At 44.5% G+C, this 21076-nt stretch overlaps 1 protein-coding gene across 2 annotated transcripts in view; it reads left to right on the forward strand.

Moving 5' to 3' along the window:
• The window catches only part of sec24a (SEC24 homolog A, COPII coat complex component), a 32944-nt gene extending 13041 nt beyond the window's left edge, over positions 1-19903 (forward strand). For both annotated transcript variants that reach the window (XM_072446034.1, XM_072446035.1), the window contains 18 exons: positions 330-505; positions 2298-2400; positions 4052-4178; positions 8098-8207; positions 8274-8386; positions 9245-9363; positions 9442-9497; positions 10020-10226; positions 10868-10991; positions 11178-11336; positions 12165-12338; positions 12750-12860; positions 13859-14034; positions 14240-14377; positions 15490-15594; positions 15821-15913; positions 16002-16105; positions 17367-19903. In XM_072446034.1, the coding sequence (XP_072302135.1) occupies positions 330-505; positions 2298-2400; positions 4052-4178; positions 8098-8207; positions 8274-8386; positions 9245-9363; positions 9442-9497; positions 10020-10226; positions 10868-10991; positions 11178-11336; positions 12165-12338; positions 12750-12860; positions 13859-14034; positions 14240-14377; positions 15490-15594; positions 15821-15913; positions 16002-16105; positions 17367-17481 (2310 nt within the window). In that variant the 3' untranslated portion in view covers positions 17482-19903. The remainder of the gene's footprint in view (positions 1-329; positions 506-2297; positions 2401-4051; positions 4179-8097; positions 8208-8273; positions 8387-9244; positions 9364-9441; positions 9498-10019; positions 10227-10867; positions 10992-11177; positions 11337-12164; positions 12339-12749; positions 12861-13858; positions 14035-14239; positions 14378-15489; positions 15595-15820; positions 15914-16001; positions 16106-17366) is intronic.
• Positions 19904-21076: the final 1173 nt, after the last annotated feature.

The raw sequence follows: 21076 nt of genomic DNA on the forward strand, positions 1-21076 counted from the left end.
TAGTAGTCGACGAGTCAAACGACCATTTCTATTGTGCATTAGAACTGAAATATTGTCAACCAAATAAAGGCTGGAATATAATGGGTGAAGGCTTTTAAAAGAAGAATATTTACAAATGAGATCCGAAATTGTTTATTCTTTTTTGACATCGTGATTTAACAACATCTTTGTAATAAAATGTCTTTTTGCATGTGTCTTTAAGTTTGTATAGTCCAGTTAACGATTTATAAGAAACATGTCTATTACTCGTTGCGGCCCTAGTACTCGAGTACACGTTCTCCCCGCCTCTGGTACTAATACTTCAGTGTTTACCTCTCTCCGTCTTGCAGCCCGGCCCGGCCCAGCTCAGTCCTTCCCTTGCAGCCTTGAGCCTTCAGTCCGGGACCCCCGAGGCCCTGAGGGTGGTGAACCTGCTCCAGGAGAGGAACCTCCTGCCGCCTGGACCCCTCACACCCCCCACGCCGTGTCTGACCCAGGACCTGCAGCGGGTCAACTGTCACCCAGAGTGAGCCCCCCCCCGTTTATTGCCACCGCGAGCCCACAGTGGCGACGTCCTTAATTCACTTTCCACTTTCACGTTGTCTCTTAGATCACCGTCGCCCCCGTATGTGACCGGCTTTAAGACCCCTCTAACTCTCAGAATGATGAAATAATGTTAAAGGTGCACTGTGTAACTTTTCTGGCGGAGGCTCCGTCGCCCGCTCGTCTCAAATGTTCCGCAGTGTAGCGAGTAGGGCTGTAAGATATTGGACTAAACTGAACCATTAACTACAAACTATCCCGTCTTTTTCCACACAAAAGCTGCTGCCATTGCACTTTAGATCCGTACAAACATAATACAGGCATTATTTGTTCGTTTGTCAGTTCTATTTCAGGCTTTTTGTGTACCTGATTTGTCTACGCTCTGATAAAAACACTAAAGCTCATGGGAAGGTGAAATATGCAAAGCTCACTGATTTCCAGTCAAATCGATTGTTCTGGAATTGAGAATCGAGGTCAGTTTGTCCTCCATAAACAAACTAAATTGCCCGCAAATCAAAAATGACGAATTAATATGCCCTAAATTCTGCATTCTGTTTTCAAGATTTTACACTTTGTTACAATCAGACCGTCCTCTAACACCAGCCTCGCTCTTATCATATTACCGCATTTTCCGGACTATAAGTCGCACCGGACTATAAGTCGCACCAGCCAAAAAATGCATAATAGAAAAGAAAAAAACATAAGTCGCACTGGAGAATGAAATGTGCTTGCAAGTGTGAAAATAACAAATATCACATAAGTCGCACCACGGCCAAAACTATGAAAAAAGGTGCGACTTATAGTCCGGAAAATACGGTATATTTACCAAGGAAAATCAAGGCAGCGTTTGAAATCTGCTTTTTCCATGTATAATTGAGTAAATCAGACAATAGAAGCCAATTGTTTGTACGGCAACGTGTTCAGAAACGGCTTCAGTTTGAATTGGGAGAAAATGTAGTCGAGCGTTTGAAAATAATTTAAAATATGAACTTTGAACAGAATCCTACAATTAAAAAACGGCAATCCGATATTCTTGCCCAAATCGTCAGTTGCGCAGCCCCAGCATAGCATTAAATTGCCACGGAGACAAAGCAGTTGGCGCCACCGGGTCGAGTTACCGGTGAGATCTGTGGAGAGGCGGCTCTGCTCACAGTAAGAGTGCATGTTTTCTGAGGTGGTTTCTTCACCACAAATGCATCTGATTGTTTAATGTCGTGCTGTTAAAGGGTTTCCAGGAGACTCCCCCCAAACATTGCCATGGAGACGAGCATCGACATGGAAAAGTTACATAGTGCACCTTTTTTAATGCGACATAAACATCCAGATTATGCAAACGCGCGTCACACATCTGATTAAAATTACTTCTATCATCTTGACAAACTAGTGTTGAGCGATATTGACTAAAATATATTCATTTATCAATATTGTTTTTAGTTATGTCAATCGAACAGAAATGTGTTTATTACAGAGGTTTAATGATCAAACACATGTGAAATGTCTTTGAAATTAATCACAAGTTCACGCCCTCAATTTAAAGTTTAGAATGTATAAATAAAAAAAAATATGTTATCAGATCTTTTTGTTTCACTTTTTACTTCAAACGTTATACTCGATATTCCATTTTTAAACAGCATTCACATATCATCTGAACCGTGATACACTGCCCACCTCCTCAATATTCTTTTCAAACCGCTCGACTATTCAACTGTGGAATACTTTTACTTCTTTGTCTTTCGTCTATGTTTGTCCTGAAGTCTGAGGTCGTTGCTTTTCAGAGTTTTTCGTTCTACGCTGACGAGCATCCCCCAGACGCAGTCCCTGCTCAACAAGGCCAAGCTTCCTCTGGGCCTCCTGCTGCACCCCTTCAAAGACCTCCTGGTACGTGCATAGGTGCCCCGCCCGCGCGCAAAGGTGCCCCGCCCCCGCGCAAAGGTGCCCCGCCCGCGCGCAAAGGTGCCCCGCCCGCGTGCAAAGGTGCCCCGCCCGCGCGCAAAGGTGCCCCGCCCGCGCGCAAAGGTGCCCCGCCCACAAAGCACAAAGGTGCCCCGCCCACAAAGCACAAAGGTGCCCCGCCCACAAAGCACAAAGGTGCCCCGCCCACAAAGCACAAAGGTGCCCCGCCCACAAAGCACAAAGGTGCCCCGCCCACAAAGCACAAAGGTGCCCCGCCCACAAAGCACAAAGGTGCCCCGCCCACAAAGCACAAAGGTGCCCCGCCCACAAAGCACAAAGGTGCCCCGCCCACAAAGCACAAAGGTGCCCCGCGCGCCTCCTGCTGGTGCCAGAGTCGGGACTAAACATGGACGTCTAAAGTTTAGTTGTGTTTGTGACTGAAAGGGTTCTTTTATGTCTATCCATTTTGTGATTTTGATTTCCTGGCTGTCGCCGTGGAGATGTTATTGCTTTGGCTGGAGCAGACGCAAGATATTTGCAAGATAGATTTGTTTATTGTCAGGCTGAGCAAAATATGTCTGTTTGCCGTAACCCGACCGACCCGGTATGAAACTAGCCGACTGAAATACAATTTTCAGCATTTTGTTGAAAAAACTGCAAAATCTTTTATTTTTATTTATTATTTATTTTGCCGACTCTGCGACCTATCTTCCCTAAACTGCCGTGTCGAATATTTTTATCACGCTGCTAAACCTATCGTCACGTTATCCCGTCACGTTATCCCGGCGGACATCCTAAGATTTTTATAAGAGATTTTCTACTGAGTGTTTTTCAAACTTCCTATAAGTTATCTGTTTTTTTCTTCTGTATCTACCTCTGTATCTACCTGCGTTGCATCAATGAAATTTCCCCATGTGGGACGATAAAGGATTATCTTATCTCATCTTTCATCCCAAATTACTGATGTCACACTGCGCAACGCATATGCGTCTTCATATTCAGTCCTCCACATCCGTCTGTAACGAAACAGAACGCGCGTGAAGGACGTTAAATGGCCTTTGACAAGTTGGCCAGCCTCTGTCGGCGCCACTCAAGTGTCCATAGTAGATGCCAGGCTCTATCAGGGTGTCTTACGCAATGCACTCTGGGATTGAAACACGCTCAGCAGCATCATCACAATAATAAACAATAAACATGGCGGTGCCCGTGTCCCCCGCATGTTCCCCCCGTCTCCTCATCAGGTTGATGGAGACGTTTTCCATCATTGACTGTTGAAGCCTGACCCCTGGCGGTCACTCAGTCAAAAAATTGCAACATTTGGATCTTTTTGTTTTGCCTTCAAAGTAAAAAAAAATAAGAATTTGCCTACCGTCAGACCCATTTGAAAAATGTTGGCTCAGGTTACAGCAAACAGACAATTTATTTGGGGTAGCCTCATGGTGAAACATATCTGGCCATGCAATAGTAACATATCCATTGAGACCAGCAGGTGGAGTATGTGTCCTTTTAAAGAACAAAAATCACAAACTGGAACTTTGCTTGGCGATAAATTGAAAATGGACATTGAACATAAATACACAAATTGGACAGTGTGAAACTAACTCGATAAATGGTTGTTTTTTCCGTGATTGTGCAGCAGCTTCCTGTAGTGACGTCGAGTTCGATTGTGCGGTGCCGCTCGTGTCGGACGTACATCAACCCTTTTGTGTCGTTCCTGGACCAGAGACGGTGGAAGTGCAACCTGTGCTACCGGGTCAATGAAGGTGAGGAGAGACACGGTGCTGTGGACGCGCCACAGCGCTTTGGACATGTCACGGCGCCAGGAGGGCCTTAGATTATTGATTTCTACAATATAAATAAAATAAAGTATTATTTTTTTATAATGTACCGCCGACAATGCAAAATAGCTTCAAATTAAATATAAAAAGTGGTATTAAGTCAAAAGATAAGAGCCCGTGAAGCAATTTTTCGTCAAAATCCTGCGCCAGTCTGTCCCTGCACGCGGCTTCGGGAGAGCATGTGAAGACGCGCGCGCCTGTCTGTCTGCTGTGCGCTGCCCCAACTCCTTTATATCGCAAAAACACATTTTAAACCCGTTTACCACATTTTCTCCAGCGTGTTTTGCCGTGACTAAGGCTGCACACTTAGAAGTGTCAGTTCTACCAACGCAAAACACACTAAATCTATTGTTACATGCTCCTGCGCGCCGCGTCTTCCCCCCCAACCCCTCCTCCCGTTGTGCCTTTTGGGAAAACTAGATTGCATTTTCTGATTTTATCAGCATATTGCATTTTATATGCATTTTGTTAGAAATATTTATTTATTATACCAATTCAAAAATAAAACAAAATATCTTTTTTATATCTATATGGGAAATTCACAGGTAAACTCATATTTACATGTTTCCTTTAAAGGAGACGTACTAGGCGACGTCTGCGATTTAAAGGAGACGTACTGGGCGACGTGTGTGCTTTAAAGGAGACGTTCTGGGCCTTTTTCCAGTCACTTTGTGTTGAGCTGTCGCATGAGTAGGTTGTCATTTCAGTTTGCTCATTGTAAACGACAACATTGATCCAAATCAACATTGCGGAACTGATAAGCCCCGCCTCTTCATAGTGATGAGCCCCGCCTCTTCGAAGTGACATTTTCTCATAACAAGCAATAGATGCGTGTTTACGTGTTTTTATTCTTAAAAAGGGACATTTTAGAACTCCACGCGTCACTCCGAGTCTTAATTTGTCTAATAATCCCAGCTAAGTGCAGAGATAGGGGGTTGGTGAAAACGGAGCTTTTCTGAGCACTCCAGCCTCAGTTGCAGGACAAAACTGGATTAGCTCAAACATGAAGGAATCAATCGAAATGCAACTTTGAGCTTTTGACCTCGTTACAGTGTTAACAGTGTTTCCTTCATCATCATCTTACTCAGAGTTGAATATGTCCCTTTTAAGCTCCCGTCCGGCCGATATTCAGGCTTGTGACTTGGGAATATTGGCAAAGATGAATATAATATGAAAGATGAAATGTGTTGAAATATGTCTTAAAACGCATTAGAGGTTTAATTATCAGACAAATGTGAAATGTCTGTGAAATTAATATCACATTATAAACTTGAAGTTTACAACGTAACTTAAAAAACTTTTATTTTTAATCAAATATTTTTCTAGATTTCCTTTTTTACTATTACCGATAGCTTCAAAACAACATTCAGGATATTGTCGAGATGTGACGATAGTTTCACGACTTGTTCTATAAATGAACTCTGGACAAATATTTTTTGCGGCTCAATATTTATCGTGATTCTTCGCGCTTGTTTTGTATTTTTTTTTATTCAACTGCTTATTTTGCATACAAGATACACGTGATATTCAAAAATGACTCGACTAAAAATACCGAAACAACAATTGCAGTGTCCTTTCTCAAAGCAGGTTTATGGTGGTAATGCGGAGTTACTCTTTCTAGTCGGTGTATTTCCTCTTTCGTCCAGGAGTGTTCCATTGTAGAAAAAGAGTAATTCTCAATCTGTGGATCAAGTCTGAGAACTTTGAGAATATTTATCCTACTCTGAGTACCGTAAACCCTTCTCACTGGGCGGAGCCTCCTGTCCTGAGGACCTGTGGACCCAGATGCCCCTCCCCTGGTGAAGTGGTCCCTGCCCTGTGTGGACGGTCCCTCATCTGCCTGAGGAGTGGGTCCAGCTCGCCCCCGACGGTCCCTCATCTGCCTGAAGAGTGGGTCCAGCTCGACTCCGACGGTCCCTCATCTGCCTGAAGAGTGGGTCCCGCTCGCCTCCGACGGTCCCTCATCTGCCTGAAGAGTGGGTCCAGCTCGCCTCCGACGGTCCCTCATCTGCCTGAAGAGTGGGTCCAGTTCGCCTCAGTCGGTCCCTCATCTGAAGAGTGGGTCCAGCTCAACTCAGACGGTCCCTCTTCTGCCTGAAGAGTGGGTCCAGCTCGCCTCAGTCGGTCCCTCTTCTGCCTGAAGAGTGGGTCCAGTTCGCCTCAGTCGGTCCCTCATCTGCCTGAAGAGTAGGTCCAGCTCCAGTCTCCTCGTGTCCGTCTGTCCGTCTGTGAGAGTCGGATCTCTCCTTCACTGGAACTCCTCCAGGTTTCTACGCTTTTTTCCCAAAGAGGTTTTTTTTGTAGTTTTTCCTGGCCGAGAAGGAGAGTCTAAGGACAGAGGACCCTGGGACATCGTCCCTCGCCACCACAGACATTGTCTGACTCCCTCGCCACCACAGACATTGTCTGACTCCCTCGCCACCACAGACATTGTCTGACTCCATCGCCACCACAGACATTGTTGATTCATTTCTCCCTGTGGCCCTCAGAGGCAACTGTTGTTGTGATTTTGGGCCTTACAAAAATAAATTGATTTGATTTGATTTGTTCATTGAGCGTCAGTGTTCTCACAGATGCCGCGCTCATCTCCGGTTGAGTCATTTTGCAACGCATGATTTGTGTTTTTGGCTGAGGGCTTTGCGTTAAATATGTGTGACATGAAAAGGCAGAACGTACAACGAAACCCTTGAAGCCGGTGGCAAAACCGTAGCAGCGACACCTGTTCAATAAACGCGTGATAGGTTTGCACTTGTATAACTCAAAGACTAGATCTGGGTTTTGATTCAAATTTCAAGAATCGATTCGATTCCGATTTTTACGTTTCAAAATTGATTTTTTTTCCCCGATTATCTCAGATTCCATCCGATTCGATCTGATTTCCGATTCGATTCGATCCGGGGGTTAATGTTATTAAAAATGAAAAATGTATTTGAACCGTTTCCTTCACTTCATGACTGTGTAGAGAAGCAACATATTAAAACTAGTATTATATCAATATTAAACCACATATCTTACAAGTTACTGATGGCTGGAAGACTGATGAAAAGGTTAAGGGTCAATCTACCTTCAAGAAAGATAATTCAGGACAATAAATGGAGGTGGTCATTGAGGTGACTACATCTGCAACAGTGGATTCCTACTGGGACACTAACAGTGCATTATTGTTATGCTTGAAAATAATTAAGAATTCACCCAAAAGCGGTTGCTACAAAAGCATTTTTATTTTAAAACTGCTCACACACTGCCAGTACTGAAACTGGAAGTATAAAATGTATACGTTGAGCATTTAAAAAAAAAAAGTAATTAAAAATTTAAAAGAAATTAAATCGATCTTTGGACGTACGAATTGATAATCGGTCATTAATATGCAAATCGATTAAAAATCGGAAAATCTATTTTTTTCAACCCAGCTCTATCAAAGACTGATCTAACAGTTCAGGAATCTCAATCATCAATACGTTTTATTTAGAGCTTTTTACAACAACACATGGAACAACGCGCTTTACAGGGCGCAGGGACATCTGAAATACTCTCAATACTCCGATATAAGAAGTGATAAAACACAAAACGCAGTGAAACAGTCATATAAACAGAGGAGTATGCATTTAAAAACACAATGCTGAAGGCAGAACACAAGGCGGAACGTCTGTAACTAGGTCATATTATATCATCTCAAAACATCCTCTTTCTGCTGGTTTTATGTATAAAACCTGTTGGCCCCGTAATTCAGACCTCTACAAACTAAAACACGCGGGTCTCTTTCAAAAAACCTCAGAGCGTGCGAAAACGGTCGTCGTCAGTGGCAACCGTTGATTCCTCACGGTCATATCCTGGTGCATTTCAGTCCCGGAGGAGTTCATGTACAACCCGGTGAGCAGAGCGTACGGCGAGCCCCACATGAGGCCGGAGGTCCAGAACGCCACCATCGAGTTCATCGCGCCGTCGGAATACATGGTACGACGCCGCGACACTGCCACCTGTAGTTATAAGTAATGCTAATTTTGCCTTTTCCGCCAGCAGCTGAGACCGCCGCAGCCGGCCGTGTACCTGTTCGTCCTGGACGTCTCTCACAACGCGGTGGAGACTGGGTACCTGCACGTCTTCTGCCAGTCGCTGCTCGACAACTTAAACTCGTACGTATGCAGAAGACGAAACGACAAAACGGATTGTATTCATTGTTTTGCAGAGGAAATTGAAACGGCCGGCGTGTTTGTGGTTCGGTAGGAAGCGGCTCGAGTCCAAAGGTTCAGTATACTTTGGGTGTACGCTGGGGTTGTACGTGATTAATGGCTATAGTGTGTGTTTTTATAAGGCTCTCGTTGGTGTTTTTTGCCTGATTATTTAACAAGATCACGTATTGTCCGATTGAGATGACATTCTTATTTTACAGTCCAAACAGAGTCAACACAGAGTTAAAGGGGGAAAGCCTTCAGCAACTTTGCTCCCAAAATACAGAGAAAACGCTGGTTAAAGATTACCCACATTGCCGGTGCTCTCGTTTTGCACGATTTTACCCTTTATTTTGTCCGTTGTATGGATTGTTTTATTGGTATTTTATCTGGATATCCTGTGTTTGTTTGGTTTAAAGCGCCCCCTACAGGTCGGATGACTTGCTGAACTAAAATGCAGTCAAGATGAATATATATTTCGAATTTTGCCCCAAGTTATCCCGGAAAAGCTTATTTTTTAGGTTTATAATTTCACTTCCTGTTGTTAAATAAAATAAGACAAAAAATGTTTTGGAGGAAAACGCTGCAGTGAACTGGACCTTGTTTACATCCGTCGTGGAAGTGTCAAGTGCGTGGAGCCTCATTGGAATGCAAAACGCGGTTACCATAGCAACATTGTGGTTACAGCGGCAGCCCCGAGTCTCCTCTACTTTTAAAATTTACTGTGATGGATGCAATTGATTGTGCAGCCGCAATCGTTAAAACGTAATGTCCGCTCACGTTGAAGTCTCCGACGCTTAACTTCCTCACGCTTGTGCGCAGACTTCCCGGGGACTCTAGGACCAAAGTGGGCTTCATCACGTTCGACAGCACCATCCACTTCTACAACCTCCAGGAGGGCCTTTCCCAGCCGCAGATGCTCATCGTGTCCGACATCGAAGGTGCGGCCGCTGCAGATACTTCTGACCGCGCCTTTTAACGGATGACTGTTATAACTGCTGTAAACTTGTATTCCTCAGATATATTTTTACCAACACCGGACAGCCTTCTAGTGAACCTTAACGAGAGTAAAGAGGTAAGAAGGCTTTTATTTAATACCTTTTCACTACTGGACGGCCACACAACTCTTTTGTAGCCGCTGTAGTAAACCAATAGATGTCTGCGGTCATACGGGTGTCTAGCGCTACGGCCACATCCCCTTTTGGGTGAGGAATTAAACGAGCAATTAAAATATTCACCAACTTCTCGTCCATGGCTGCTGTGTCGCCAACATTGAGGTTTTGTTGCATTTTGGAGCAAAACAATAGAATTTTAACAATTTCCCGCCCATCTCTTTTGGGTTTGTTTTCACCCAAAAGGGGCGGGGACGTTCTAGTGGCACAGGAAGTGACCGGAGACTTCTATGTTCGTGAAGAAAATATTTTTGACTTTTTACATAAACTATATACTCTATTAAAATTTAGCAAATCTTCAAAACATCAGTCACGATATTCTCCAAATGCCGCTTTATTGCCCGGCTCTGTTACCGAACGTACGCTTTAGCCCCCGTTAAGTCTGCACAGAACTTGACCTTGTTTTGGCTCCTTTGCGTCGACAGCTGGTGCAGGACCTGCTGAAGAGTCTTCCCACTCTGTTCGAGAAGACCATGGAGACCCAGTCGGCTCTGGGCTCGGCGCTGCAAGCCGCGTTCAAGCTGCTGTCGCCCACCGGAGGCCGACTGTCAGTGTTCCAGACCCAGCTCCCGAACCTCGGGGCCGGAGCGCTGCAGTCCAGAGAAGACCCCAACCAGAGAGCCGCCACCAAGGTTCGACGAGTACGAGTGTCACTGAAAACACTGACTACAGACTAAATACTGTGGTGGGAAGATGAGCTTCAAGGTGGTATTCACACTGTGGTGGTTTTTCTCTATTGTGCCAGCTGGTGGTCTAAAAAGGTACTGCTTCTTATGCAGACGCAGGCCAGAGCAGTGGTTCTGAGCTGAGGTCGAGGGGATTTCAAGATATCATAAAGTATTTCTGTATTTAATCAATTATGTGATGTTAAACTGTATGTTTTAGTGAGATGGGGCAAAATAATTATTTTTCACATAAACGACATTAAACCTCATTCCACTTTGTCAATTTCATCTTCATTGGAGATCGTAAGTTTGTTTTTGGGTCCCAACCGGAATGTATTATTTATTTATTTTATGGGACTACAACTCCTCTAATATTTAGAACAAAATCAACTACAATTACAGAGCGGCTTTCTTTTTTCTTCAATTTCTTCTTTCTTCTTCTTGTTTTTGAAGCGTGTAGTATTTGGCCCCCTGATGTGCCAAATAAAATAAAGCCATAAAATGTCTCACATCCACATTCTGAAATCATATCTCTTGATGGAAATTAAGTATTGTTAGTGTTGACTCTTGTTTGTGTATTTACTGATCTGAAGTGTGTTCTTCTCCAGGACGTGCAGCACTTGTCTCCAGCCACAGACTTTTATAAGAAACTGGCCCTGGACTGTTCGGGGCAGCAGGTGGCAGTGGACCTGTTCCTGCTCAGCGCTCAGTACTGCGACCTTGCCTCGCTCGGTAAGCCTGACCTCTGGACGCTGACCTCTGGACGCTGACCTCTGGACGCTGACCTCTGGACGCTGACCCCTGGACGCTGACCCCTGGACGCTGACCCCTGGACGCTGACCCCTGGACGCTGACCCCTGGACGCTGACCCCTGAACCCTAAACACTTAACCATAATCACCTCCTCCTCCGTCCCCAGGCTGCATCTCGAGGTACTCGGCGGGCTCCGTGTACTATTACCCCTCGTACCATCAGCAGCACAACGCCGCGCAGGTCGAACGCTTCCAGAAGGATCTGAAGAGATACTTGACCCGAAAGATCGGCTTCGAGGCCGTCATGAGGATACGCTGCACCAAAGGTCAGTGGGACGTCTCCGTGGTCCTACTCTTGCCCCACTGTCACCGTGCCTTTGGTCACGTGATCACGACCCACCAATGAGCTGCTGTTTTAGTATGTGTTACGCGTGCGCGATGGTCACACGCGCAAGCTTGACGGACGAATGTTTTACAGTTTTTAGATTTATCTTGAGTTTTATCATAACTATTATAAGACCAGAAAGTGACAAAGAATGCACTATTGTATTGTGTCCATGGCAGGAGTTTTGAGGCCCAAATACAAAGGAAGTGTCCGAAGTCTGTAGCGCCTTGTTAATTTCAGTCCCAGAACCCGTGATAGTGGCGTTCCTCCTGGCGCCACAGGCCCTCCTGGCGCCACAGTCGTCCCTCCTGGCGCCACAGTCGTCCCTCCTGGCGCCACAGTCGTCCCTCCTGGCGCCACAGTCGTCTCGTCTCCTGGCGCCACAGGCCCTCCTGGCGCCACAGGCCCTCCTGGCGCCACAGTCGTCCCTCCTGGCGCCACAGTCGTCCCTCCTGGCGCCACAGTCGTCCCTCCTGGCGCCACAGTCGTCCCTCCTGGCGCCACAGTCGTCCCTCCTGGCGCCACAGTCGTCCCTCCTGGCGCCACAGTCGTCCCTCCTGGCGCCACAGTCGTCTCGTCTCCTGGCGCCACAGTCGTCTCGTCTCCTGGCGCCACAGTCGTCTCGTCTCCTGGCGCCACAGTCGTCTCGTCTCCTGGCGCCACAGTCCCTCCTGGTTCTACAGTTCCTCCTGGTTCTACAGTTCCTCCTGGCGCCACAGTCCCTCCTGGTACTACAGTTCCTCAAACGTTTTTCTCTCTCTCCCCTCAGGATTGTCTATCCACACCTTCCACGGAAACTTCTTTGTGCGCTCCACGGACCTACTCTCGCTCCCGAACGTGAACCCCGACGCGGGCTTCGCCGTCCAGATGTCCATTGACGAGAACCTGGACGACCTGCAGGTGGTGTCCTTCCAGGCGGCGCTGCTCTACACCTCCAGCAAAGGTCTCACTCACACGCGGCAGCAGTTTCCTACAAGACTTGTGGAATCAAAGTGCTCATACTTGCAGAAAAGTTGAAAAATCTGTAGAAAATGACAGGAAGTGACATCACAACAGAGACGCACATTTTCAAGTTCATGCATGATTTACACAAAAGAAATAACTTTTTTGACCCTCTAAAAATTCAACTAAATAAAGGTGCCCTCCAATATTTTTATTTATCAAAAAAAATAAGGTGACATTAGATGAGTTTTTGCCCATTGTGATGTCATCAATTACAAACGGGAAGTGAAATTACAAACCTGAAACATGAGCTATTCTGGGATCAAATGTGTACAGTATAATTATCTTAAGTGCATTTTAGTTGAATGAGTGGTCCAGCCTGACACTTTAAAGCTGATATTTCTTGTGGCAGGAGAGCGAAGGATCCGGGTCCACACCCTGTGCCTGCCGGTGGTCAACTCTCTGTCGGATATTTTTGCTGGAGCTGATGTTCAGGCCATCACCGGACTCTTGGCCTGTATGGGTGAGTAAAGCTGTCCGTAAAGTGCTTTCTGCTGTGAACTACTGCTGCCACTCCACATGTCACTCCTTAAAACACATACAAGTACCGTATTTTCCAGGGTATAAGTGGCACCAGCCAAAAATGCATAATGGAGAAGAAGGAAACGTATATAAGTCGCACTGTAGTATAAGTAAACATTTTTGGGAGAAATGTATTTGATAAAATCCAAGAACAGACATTTCATCTTGAAATGCAATTTAAAATAGGGAGTGCCACGGCGCGCGGCCGAAACTGCCATGTTATTTTTGTGCCGGCCGCGCGCCACGGCTCCAAAAACTGCGCCGCTATTTGACCACGTTTTAGCGCCGTTTTAGACCGCGCCGGGCTAAGGTTAGGGTTAGGGTTAAGGTTAGGGTTAGCCATGAGGCTATAACGGGCTATAAGAGAAATGCCGCGGTCCCTGAAACAGCGCGGCCATTTGACCGCGCCGCGGCTCTCCAGCCACGGCCTTTAAAATAATAACCGATTAGAGAACATGGTGAATAGGTGTAGCTGAAGGTGTTACGTTAGCATACGTACATGACGCACTGTAGTAAGTGTCTCGTATGTTAACGTAACATATTAAGAGTTATTCAGATAACTATAGCATAAAGAACAGGCTAACAAGTTTACCAAAGCATCAGTATTACCACAAATCACTAAATCCATTGAATTCTTCTTTCTCTGTGTCACTTCTAAACAACTCTACAAACTCCAGAGGTAGAGGAAGTGCTGATTCTTCTTCTGGCTTGCTCAGAGCCTTGAGCGCCCTCTTGTGGTTTTCAGTGTGAAAATAATGAATGATTTCACATATAAGTCGCACCCCGGCCAAACTATCAAAAATGCTAATGCATACTAATACGTTTAAAGACATGTTTTAACATATCTGAATATAGTTTATTTTCCTAGTACTGGTACTTTTAAACACTGCCTAGTCCAGTCCGTACTTGTCGTCTTACCGCGTATCTCTCTCTCTCTAGCCGTGGACCGCTCGGTGACGGCCAGCCTGAGCGACGCCCGGGACGCTTTGACGAACGCCGCCATAGACTCTCTGACGTGTTACAGACAGTCTGTCCTGACCATCCAGCAGCCCGGCCTCTTATCGCCCGCCTGCTTACGACTGTTCCCGCTCTACATCCTCGCGTTGCACAAACAGGTAACGCTCCGGTCGCCGCGTAGACACGCCGTGACCTCAGAAGTATAAGATTCTGTCGGGCGTTTCTGTTCACTCAAGTTATTCTTGTTCCCTCTTTTCCGCGTTCCGCAGCATAGTCGCAGTCAACTCGAAATAGTTTAATCATTTTCCATTTTAATTTTTGAGTGACATTTTGTAACGGACGCTCGGCCTTGGTGTTTCGCAGAAAGCCTTCCGAGTCGGAACGAGCACCCGACTGGACGAGCGCGTGTTCGCCATGTGTCAGCTCAAGTACCAGCCGCTGATCTACGCCATGTTGATGATCCACCCTGCGCTTTACCGAGTGGACGATCTGACGGACGAGGTGAGATGCTACAAATGCGAAATGAGACTTTAACAAACGTTTTCTTCATCAAAAACATACCTGGAGTCGTTTTTAAATTTGCTTCATCCACAAAAAAAGTCTGAGGTCTCTGGGTCCTCTCGCTCTAAACCTCAGAAACTGCTGTTATAATTTTCTCTCTGAAACCGTTTCACAGTAGCTCCACGTGCATCGCTCACTGTCCTAATGCATTCTGAGTATCCTAAATATCTACAGCGATGACTTTATAAGCACTTTTTATGAGTCCTGGGTAAAGCTAACAAACATTAGCATGCTAACAGCGCACTTCCTGCTTCTCAGAGAATAAAACGCAGTATAATTAGATGCAGAGAAAGCGCTGTGGTCTCATTTTCACACAAATAGATGCTTTTACAATATATATGCACTGGAGCAAAACAGATTTTACTTTATTACATGGGAAAAAAATTAGGTAAATTAACTACTTCTGTTTTTCATGGCGTCTCCCATAAACCATCTTTGGACTCAAATGTTAATTATAAATACATGGATATCACGGGATGCTTTTAATTTTTTGTCATGTTTCATTCCCACTGCTGCCAACAGAGAGCGCGCTAACCAGAGCTGCAGTGTTTATAAATAACTTCTCCGCAGAGGAAATTAAACTTGTATAACTGTCATTCACTGTCTATTTAAGATTAGTTAAAGTGCCTCTGACAGGTTTTTACGATTTTCAAATTTTAGCTTTATTTGGTGCGTTTTACACCGATCGAGCAGGTATTTGTGGAGAAAAAGATGTAGAAAATGACAGGAAGTGACATCACACCAGGGACACTCATTCCAGTCAAAGTTTATGCAGAATTTGGCCAAATAAACAACTTTTTTAACTCTTTAAACATTAATACAACAAAATAAAGTCACTCTCATATTTTACTTTGTCAAATAATTTTTCCCAGTGTTTGCTAGTGTGATGTCATCAATTACAAACAGGAAGTGAAAGTATATAAACCTAAAAAGATTGCTCTTCTAGGTTAAAATGTTGAGATAAATATATTTAGAATTTTGCAAAAGATTATTAACTGCATTTTGGCAGATGAGTTGTCCGACCTGTAACTCGTGTGTTTTACTACGTCCAGGGTGCGTTGAACATAAACGACTGGACGGTCCCTCAGCCTCGGGTCCTGCAGCTGTCTGTGGAGAAGCTGAGTCGAGAGGGCGCTTTCCTCATGGACGCCGGCATGGTACGAGAGCGCACACACACACACACACACACACAGACACACAGACACACAGACACACAGACACACAGACACACAGACACACAGACACACAGACACACAGACACACAGACACACACACACACACACACACAGACACACACACACACACACACAGACACACACGACCCTCACTGGGTCCCGTCGCCACTTCTCCGACTTAACTCTTCTCCGCGTTCTGTTCGCGCAGGTGCTGTACCTGTGGATCGGGCGAAACTGCAGCCCCGCCTTCCTCTCGCAAGTCCTGGGCGTGCCGAGCTACGCCGCCGTGCCTGAGAACCTGGTAACCACGCGGCGCCACAGTCCGCTCCCCTTCGCCCCAAGGCTCGCTTCAGACGGCGAGCGCTGACTTTGTGTTGTTGTCTCCGCAGTATCTTCTACCGGAGCTGGACACGGCGGAGTCCCAAAGAGTGCGGGCGTTCGTGGGGTGGCTAAAGGACCAGAGACCCTTTGCTCCCACGCTGCACATTCTAAGGTCGGAAGCAAAGGCAAACAAACACAAACAAACAAGCAAACATCTGACGTTGTAGAATAGACATAAACTTAAGCTAGTTCAGCACGTTTACTACAGTGCACGTCAAGATTCAGTCCAGTTCACAAAGGTCAGTCTTTATTTATGTAATATTTATATGAACAAAACAAAAAAGAACACGACTAATTCAGTGCCGTTTGAACTCTAACTCTGAGTTTATAAAAGTATTCTGAACACTCTAATGTCCCCCTACATCAGTATTCTGAATATGTATGTGTTATTTTTTTTATTAAAAATATAAAACGCAAGATACAGAAACAGAGAGAACACATTAAAAAAACGGAACACATTAAAAAAACATAACACATAAAAAACAGGATACATGTAAAATAATTAATCTGGAAAAGGACAAATCTGACAGAAGAAAAAGAAGTCCATGTGTTCCGTTAAGTCCATATGTGATTTTTATTTTATTTTTTAATCTTCCCACTTTCCGTATGTCAGGGACTGCGTCAGCCCAGATCATCGGCTCAGTTTCTGTGTGACTTTTATTCATGGCCGCGGCGCGGTCAAATTGCTGCGTAGTTTCAGGGACCGCGGCTTTTCCCTTATAGCCCGTTATAGCCTCATGGCTAACCCTAACCTTAAAGGTGGAATGGACGATTTTTTTCAGCAAATTTTTTATCATATTTCCTCGTGGCGTGGATAAATCATTAGTCCTGCCACGTATCAATCATAAAACGCACCTACCGCTAACCTGCAGCCGCGTGCGGTTCGTCCCCACGTTTCCGCATGCCTAAGCGCATGGATCTATCATAATATAGTTCCCTCAGTGTACGGGGCAAAATGAAGACGGAGAAAGACAGTTCGAGCTGACGCAGAAGTGGACAGAAATCTACGGGAGACGAGAGATGCGATGCACGCCGTTGCGCTAATAAACAAACGCACGTGTGTGTTGTATCAGTCCGTACGGGGGAGTGCGCATGCGCACTTCCACCTGCGTTCTCAAATTGCCGAAAAATCGTCCATACCGCCTTTAACCCGGCGCGGTCTAAAACGGCGCTAAAACGCGGTCAAATAGCGGCGCAGTTTCAGGAGCCGCGGCGCGCGGCCGGCACAAAAATAACATGGCAGTTTCGGCCGCGGCACTGCAGACACTCCCTTTATTCATAATTTTCACAGCAAAGTCGGTCATTGCTCTGGTTCTAGACTTTATTTACGTTTTGCCGCCGCCTGGTGTTGACTAGCTCCTTTGTTTTCCCAGGGACGAGAGCCAGCTGAAGACCAGCTTTTTGCAGAACATGATCGAGGACCGAACGGAGTCTGCCTTGTCCTACTACGAGTTCCTGCTCCATCTGCAGCAGCAAATTTCCAAATAAACGTCGCCACGGGGCCCCTCTCCGCCTCCTCTCTCTGTGTGTGCGGGCGTGTGTGTCTGTCTGTAAAAACATTCTTTCTAATCTCCGCGGGACAAACACGCAAACTCCAATCCGAACTTTTCAAACTGACCAGTCGGGGAGAGAGAGACGTCGTCGTGGAGCTTCTGCTGGCGCTTTTTGCACCCGGCGGACGAATCGAAAACGCGCAACGAATCAATGTTTTTTTTGTTTTTCCACTCACGGAACAATGACCCGCCCCCCCGCGCAACAAGAGACACCGCGGAGAGACCGGCGCGCGCTTCCCCCCGTTTCAAATCGCATTCTCTCCACAGCGACAAACGCTTCAAAAACGGGGACGAAAGAAGTGTAAACGCGCGCCCGGCGGGTGTTTTGTTTGCGGCATTGTTAGGACGAGGCGTTTTAAGCTTCTGAAATGCGCAAAACTCCGCCGGGCCGCGAGGGAACCGAAGCAATACTCGATGAGCAAGTCGCAACGAGCGCGTGCAAGGTTTTTTTTTTTTTCTCTCCACCGGTCGAATCGTGTCGGAGCTCGAAAGGCTAAAGCGGGACCACGACGAGGCTAGAAGGAAACGTCTACAAAGTTATCAAAATGAACACTAACGCAAAATAATACCTTTTTGTAGTTCCGACGTGCGGAGAAAGTACTCCAGCCGCGTCATTGTCACGTTTTTGCGAGAAGAGTCCAAACGTAGCGGTAAAAATTAACAGTTAAAATTAACTTACGACTATTTGAATCCGATAATTAGCGACTACGACGAGGTTGGGCAATTGTGCGGATTGGAACAGCCCTGTTTCTGAGTGAAGACCTGTTTTTTGTTCCATTTTTCAGACTGTTCTAGAAGATTCACGTCTATACAATATAATGTGTTTGTATGAGGTGCCACTCTGGTGATCAGGCGCGTAAACGAGTCCAAACTTAAGCTGGAAATAAAGTGATCAGAAACGTCCATTTTAAAATGATTAAGTCCGTTTTCCCATTTTTTATGTTGTTTACCAATGCATTTGCACCAAAACGATCATGTGAAGTAGATGGACAAATGACCGAGTGAAAATTTGATAAAAAGGTTTCCGTGTGGCGTTTTGCTTGTTCTCTCTGTGTCAGGTCCGGTCAAAACCTTTTCTTGTTTCTTTAGGAAAATTTAACTAACTTAATTGGTCAAACTGATCACAGATTACATTTTTATTGGCCTGGCTACGGCATTTGCATGTTCTCCCAGTGTCTGGTCTGGTTTCCTGGCTACGGCGTTTGCATGTTCTCCCAGTGTCAGGCCTGTTTCCTCTGCTTTCGACGAGCCATACAAGATAAAAAAAATATATTTGAAAATTTAAGACATAATTGGTGAAAAACTGCTCACAAATAACATTTTTATTGGCTTGGCTACGGCGTCTGCATGTTCTCCCCTTCTCAGGTCAAGGCCTAGTTTCTTCTGCTTTCGCCGAGCAAAACGGGGTCAAAATCTTGTCTAGTTTTTTTGAAGATTGAACAAAAACTGTTGTCCTGGCTACGTAAAAATGTATCCGAGTACTTTGGCCGATCGTTGTCATGTTTCGACTCAAAAGCGTTTTATTTATTATTAAACCGATGCTAGTACCTCACACAAATACATTTCACATCATATACAGAAGTGTGATTACTTTTAGTTTGTTATATTATAGTAATTATATTTGTGTGTCGACGAAATTAGTTCATTTTTGTTGAAACCATGGTGGCGAGTCAAAAGGACCTCGTCGTTGCCTTGAATGTGTCGACAAAGTTTTGGAAAGAGCAAAAAAAAACCTGGAAAATGTCTTGTTTTTTTCCCTCTTTTCACTGCAAAATTGAAAGTCTACGTGCGTTAAAATTAGGTAATTTTTGGACAATATTGCAAAACGTGTTTCATGTTCTACTTTTGGGGTTTAGGTTTATTTTAACCCAAATGTCTTCCAATTCAGATTGAAATAATCAAAAAAAGCATAAAGGAAATATGAAATTTATCATTTAAACATTTTTGTCCTCACTATCAAAAAGAAGTTACACAATGCACATAAAATGTTAAATTCAAGTCATTTTAACTTGTAGATATTTTTTGCAGCGTCGACTTTCAGAAATTATAGTTTTGTTTCTTTTTGCTGATTGTTTAATTTATGACTCACGATCAGATTAAATGCTCTAATTGCCTTGTACGGGAACTCACATTTTATTATGATTAAACCTCTGTCTCTATATAAGAAATATTTTAATATAATAGGATATGGGTAGTCTTTAACACAGACGTGACAAAGCCATTGTGATCTTTTAAACATGCTTATTGATACTTGTACATTGAACAGTCTGCGTTATATAAAGCTTAAGATGCTGATGATTTTAGTATAAACTAAAGGTGAAATGAAGCAAAAATAAAATGTTTGGGACTTTTTACCTTGAGTGTTTTGAGTCGATGTCTCATTTATATGGGTCAAACGCCAAAAACGCACAATTTGAACGCTTTGAACAGCCCATCTTCTGAATTAACTTATTTAGCCTTTTTTTTTGTCATAACCTGCTAATGCTGAGGACTTAATTTATTTTAATTGAGTGTCCCGCAGACACTGTCTGTTCTTGTATTTTAGGATTGGAGGATTTTGACGCGTTTCAACTCTTTAACACTTTTACAGATTTCAACACGTTATACCTCTTTACGATCGCTTTCACTGTCTTGGGGGGGTTATTGCTTTTGACATTTTTACATACCGTACTTTTTTTCAGTATTTGCAAAAGTAAATTGCTAATGCTAAGCATTAGCGTCTCTACAGGGAGGACGGGGTGCAGCCGGGTCACCAAGGCTCTCTTTCCCTTTCTCCCTGCTCAGGTCTGCGTTCAGCACGATCTTGCAAATTGTCAGGACAAACGACTATTTCAGTCGAAAACTACGCAATCATCAACTGTAAATTACTGAGCGTCGTTGGTATGCCGCAAAACGCAGTAGAAAACATTGACGGGCAGGAAGGCTGAATATTTTTCAACAAATATTGAACATTTTCAACAATGCAATACTTTCACTCAAATGCAGTACTTTTTCCACAAATTATGCACATTACACTTCTTTACACAACTAAATTACATGTTTTTGGTGTTTTATGGCAGCTGGTATCCAAGCGTTACATTGCCGCCAGACTTTATTCTTCAGACTTTATTCTTGAGACGTATTCTTTAGAAGTTCTTCTTCCATTACTTTGGTGTTTCAAAGCCCATGAGTTCAAAGCACTTCTGATTCTGAGAACATCCTCCTCTTCCTCATCCTCGGCACATTCTTCAACACACCCCAACTCAATAACTACCAAAACTACTTCAGCTTAAACAAACTAGTACTGGAGCTAAAGAGACTTTAAAGATTAAAGTCTAAAGAATATTCTTGTATTACGCTGATCGCGTCTATATCCCCATGTGTGACTTTCATCGATGTTCAGGGGGTCAAAAATGCCTGAGTATGAACATGAAGAGGAGGAATAATAGGAATAAGAAACCAGGGGAAGAACAACAGACTCGAGCATTCTATGGAATGAACATTACATTCCATGGCTCAAGCCTAACAAGAATAAAGTCTTTACTACACAC

This window comes from Eucyclogobius newberryi, unplaced genomic scaffold (assembly GCF_026437365.1).
Source record: "Eucyclogobius newberryi isolate DKJ021-1_F unplaced genomic scaffold, fEucNew1.0.hap1 SCAF_15, whole genome shotgun sequence".
NCBI classification, from domain to species: Eukaryota; Metazoa; Chordata; class Actinopteri; order Gobiiformes; family Gobiidae; genus Eucyclogobius; species Eucyclogobius newberryi.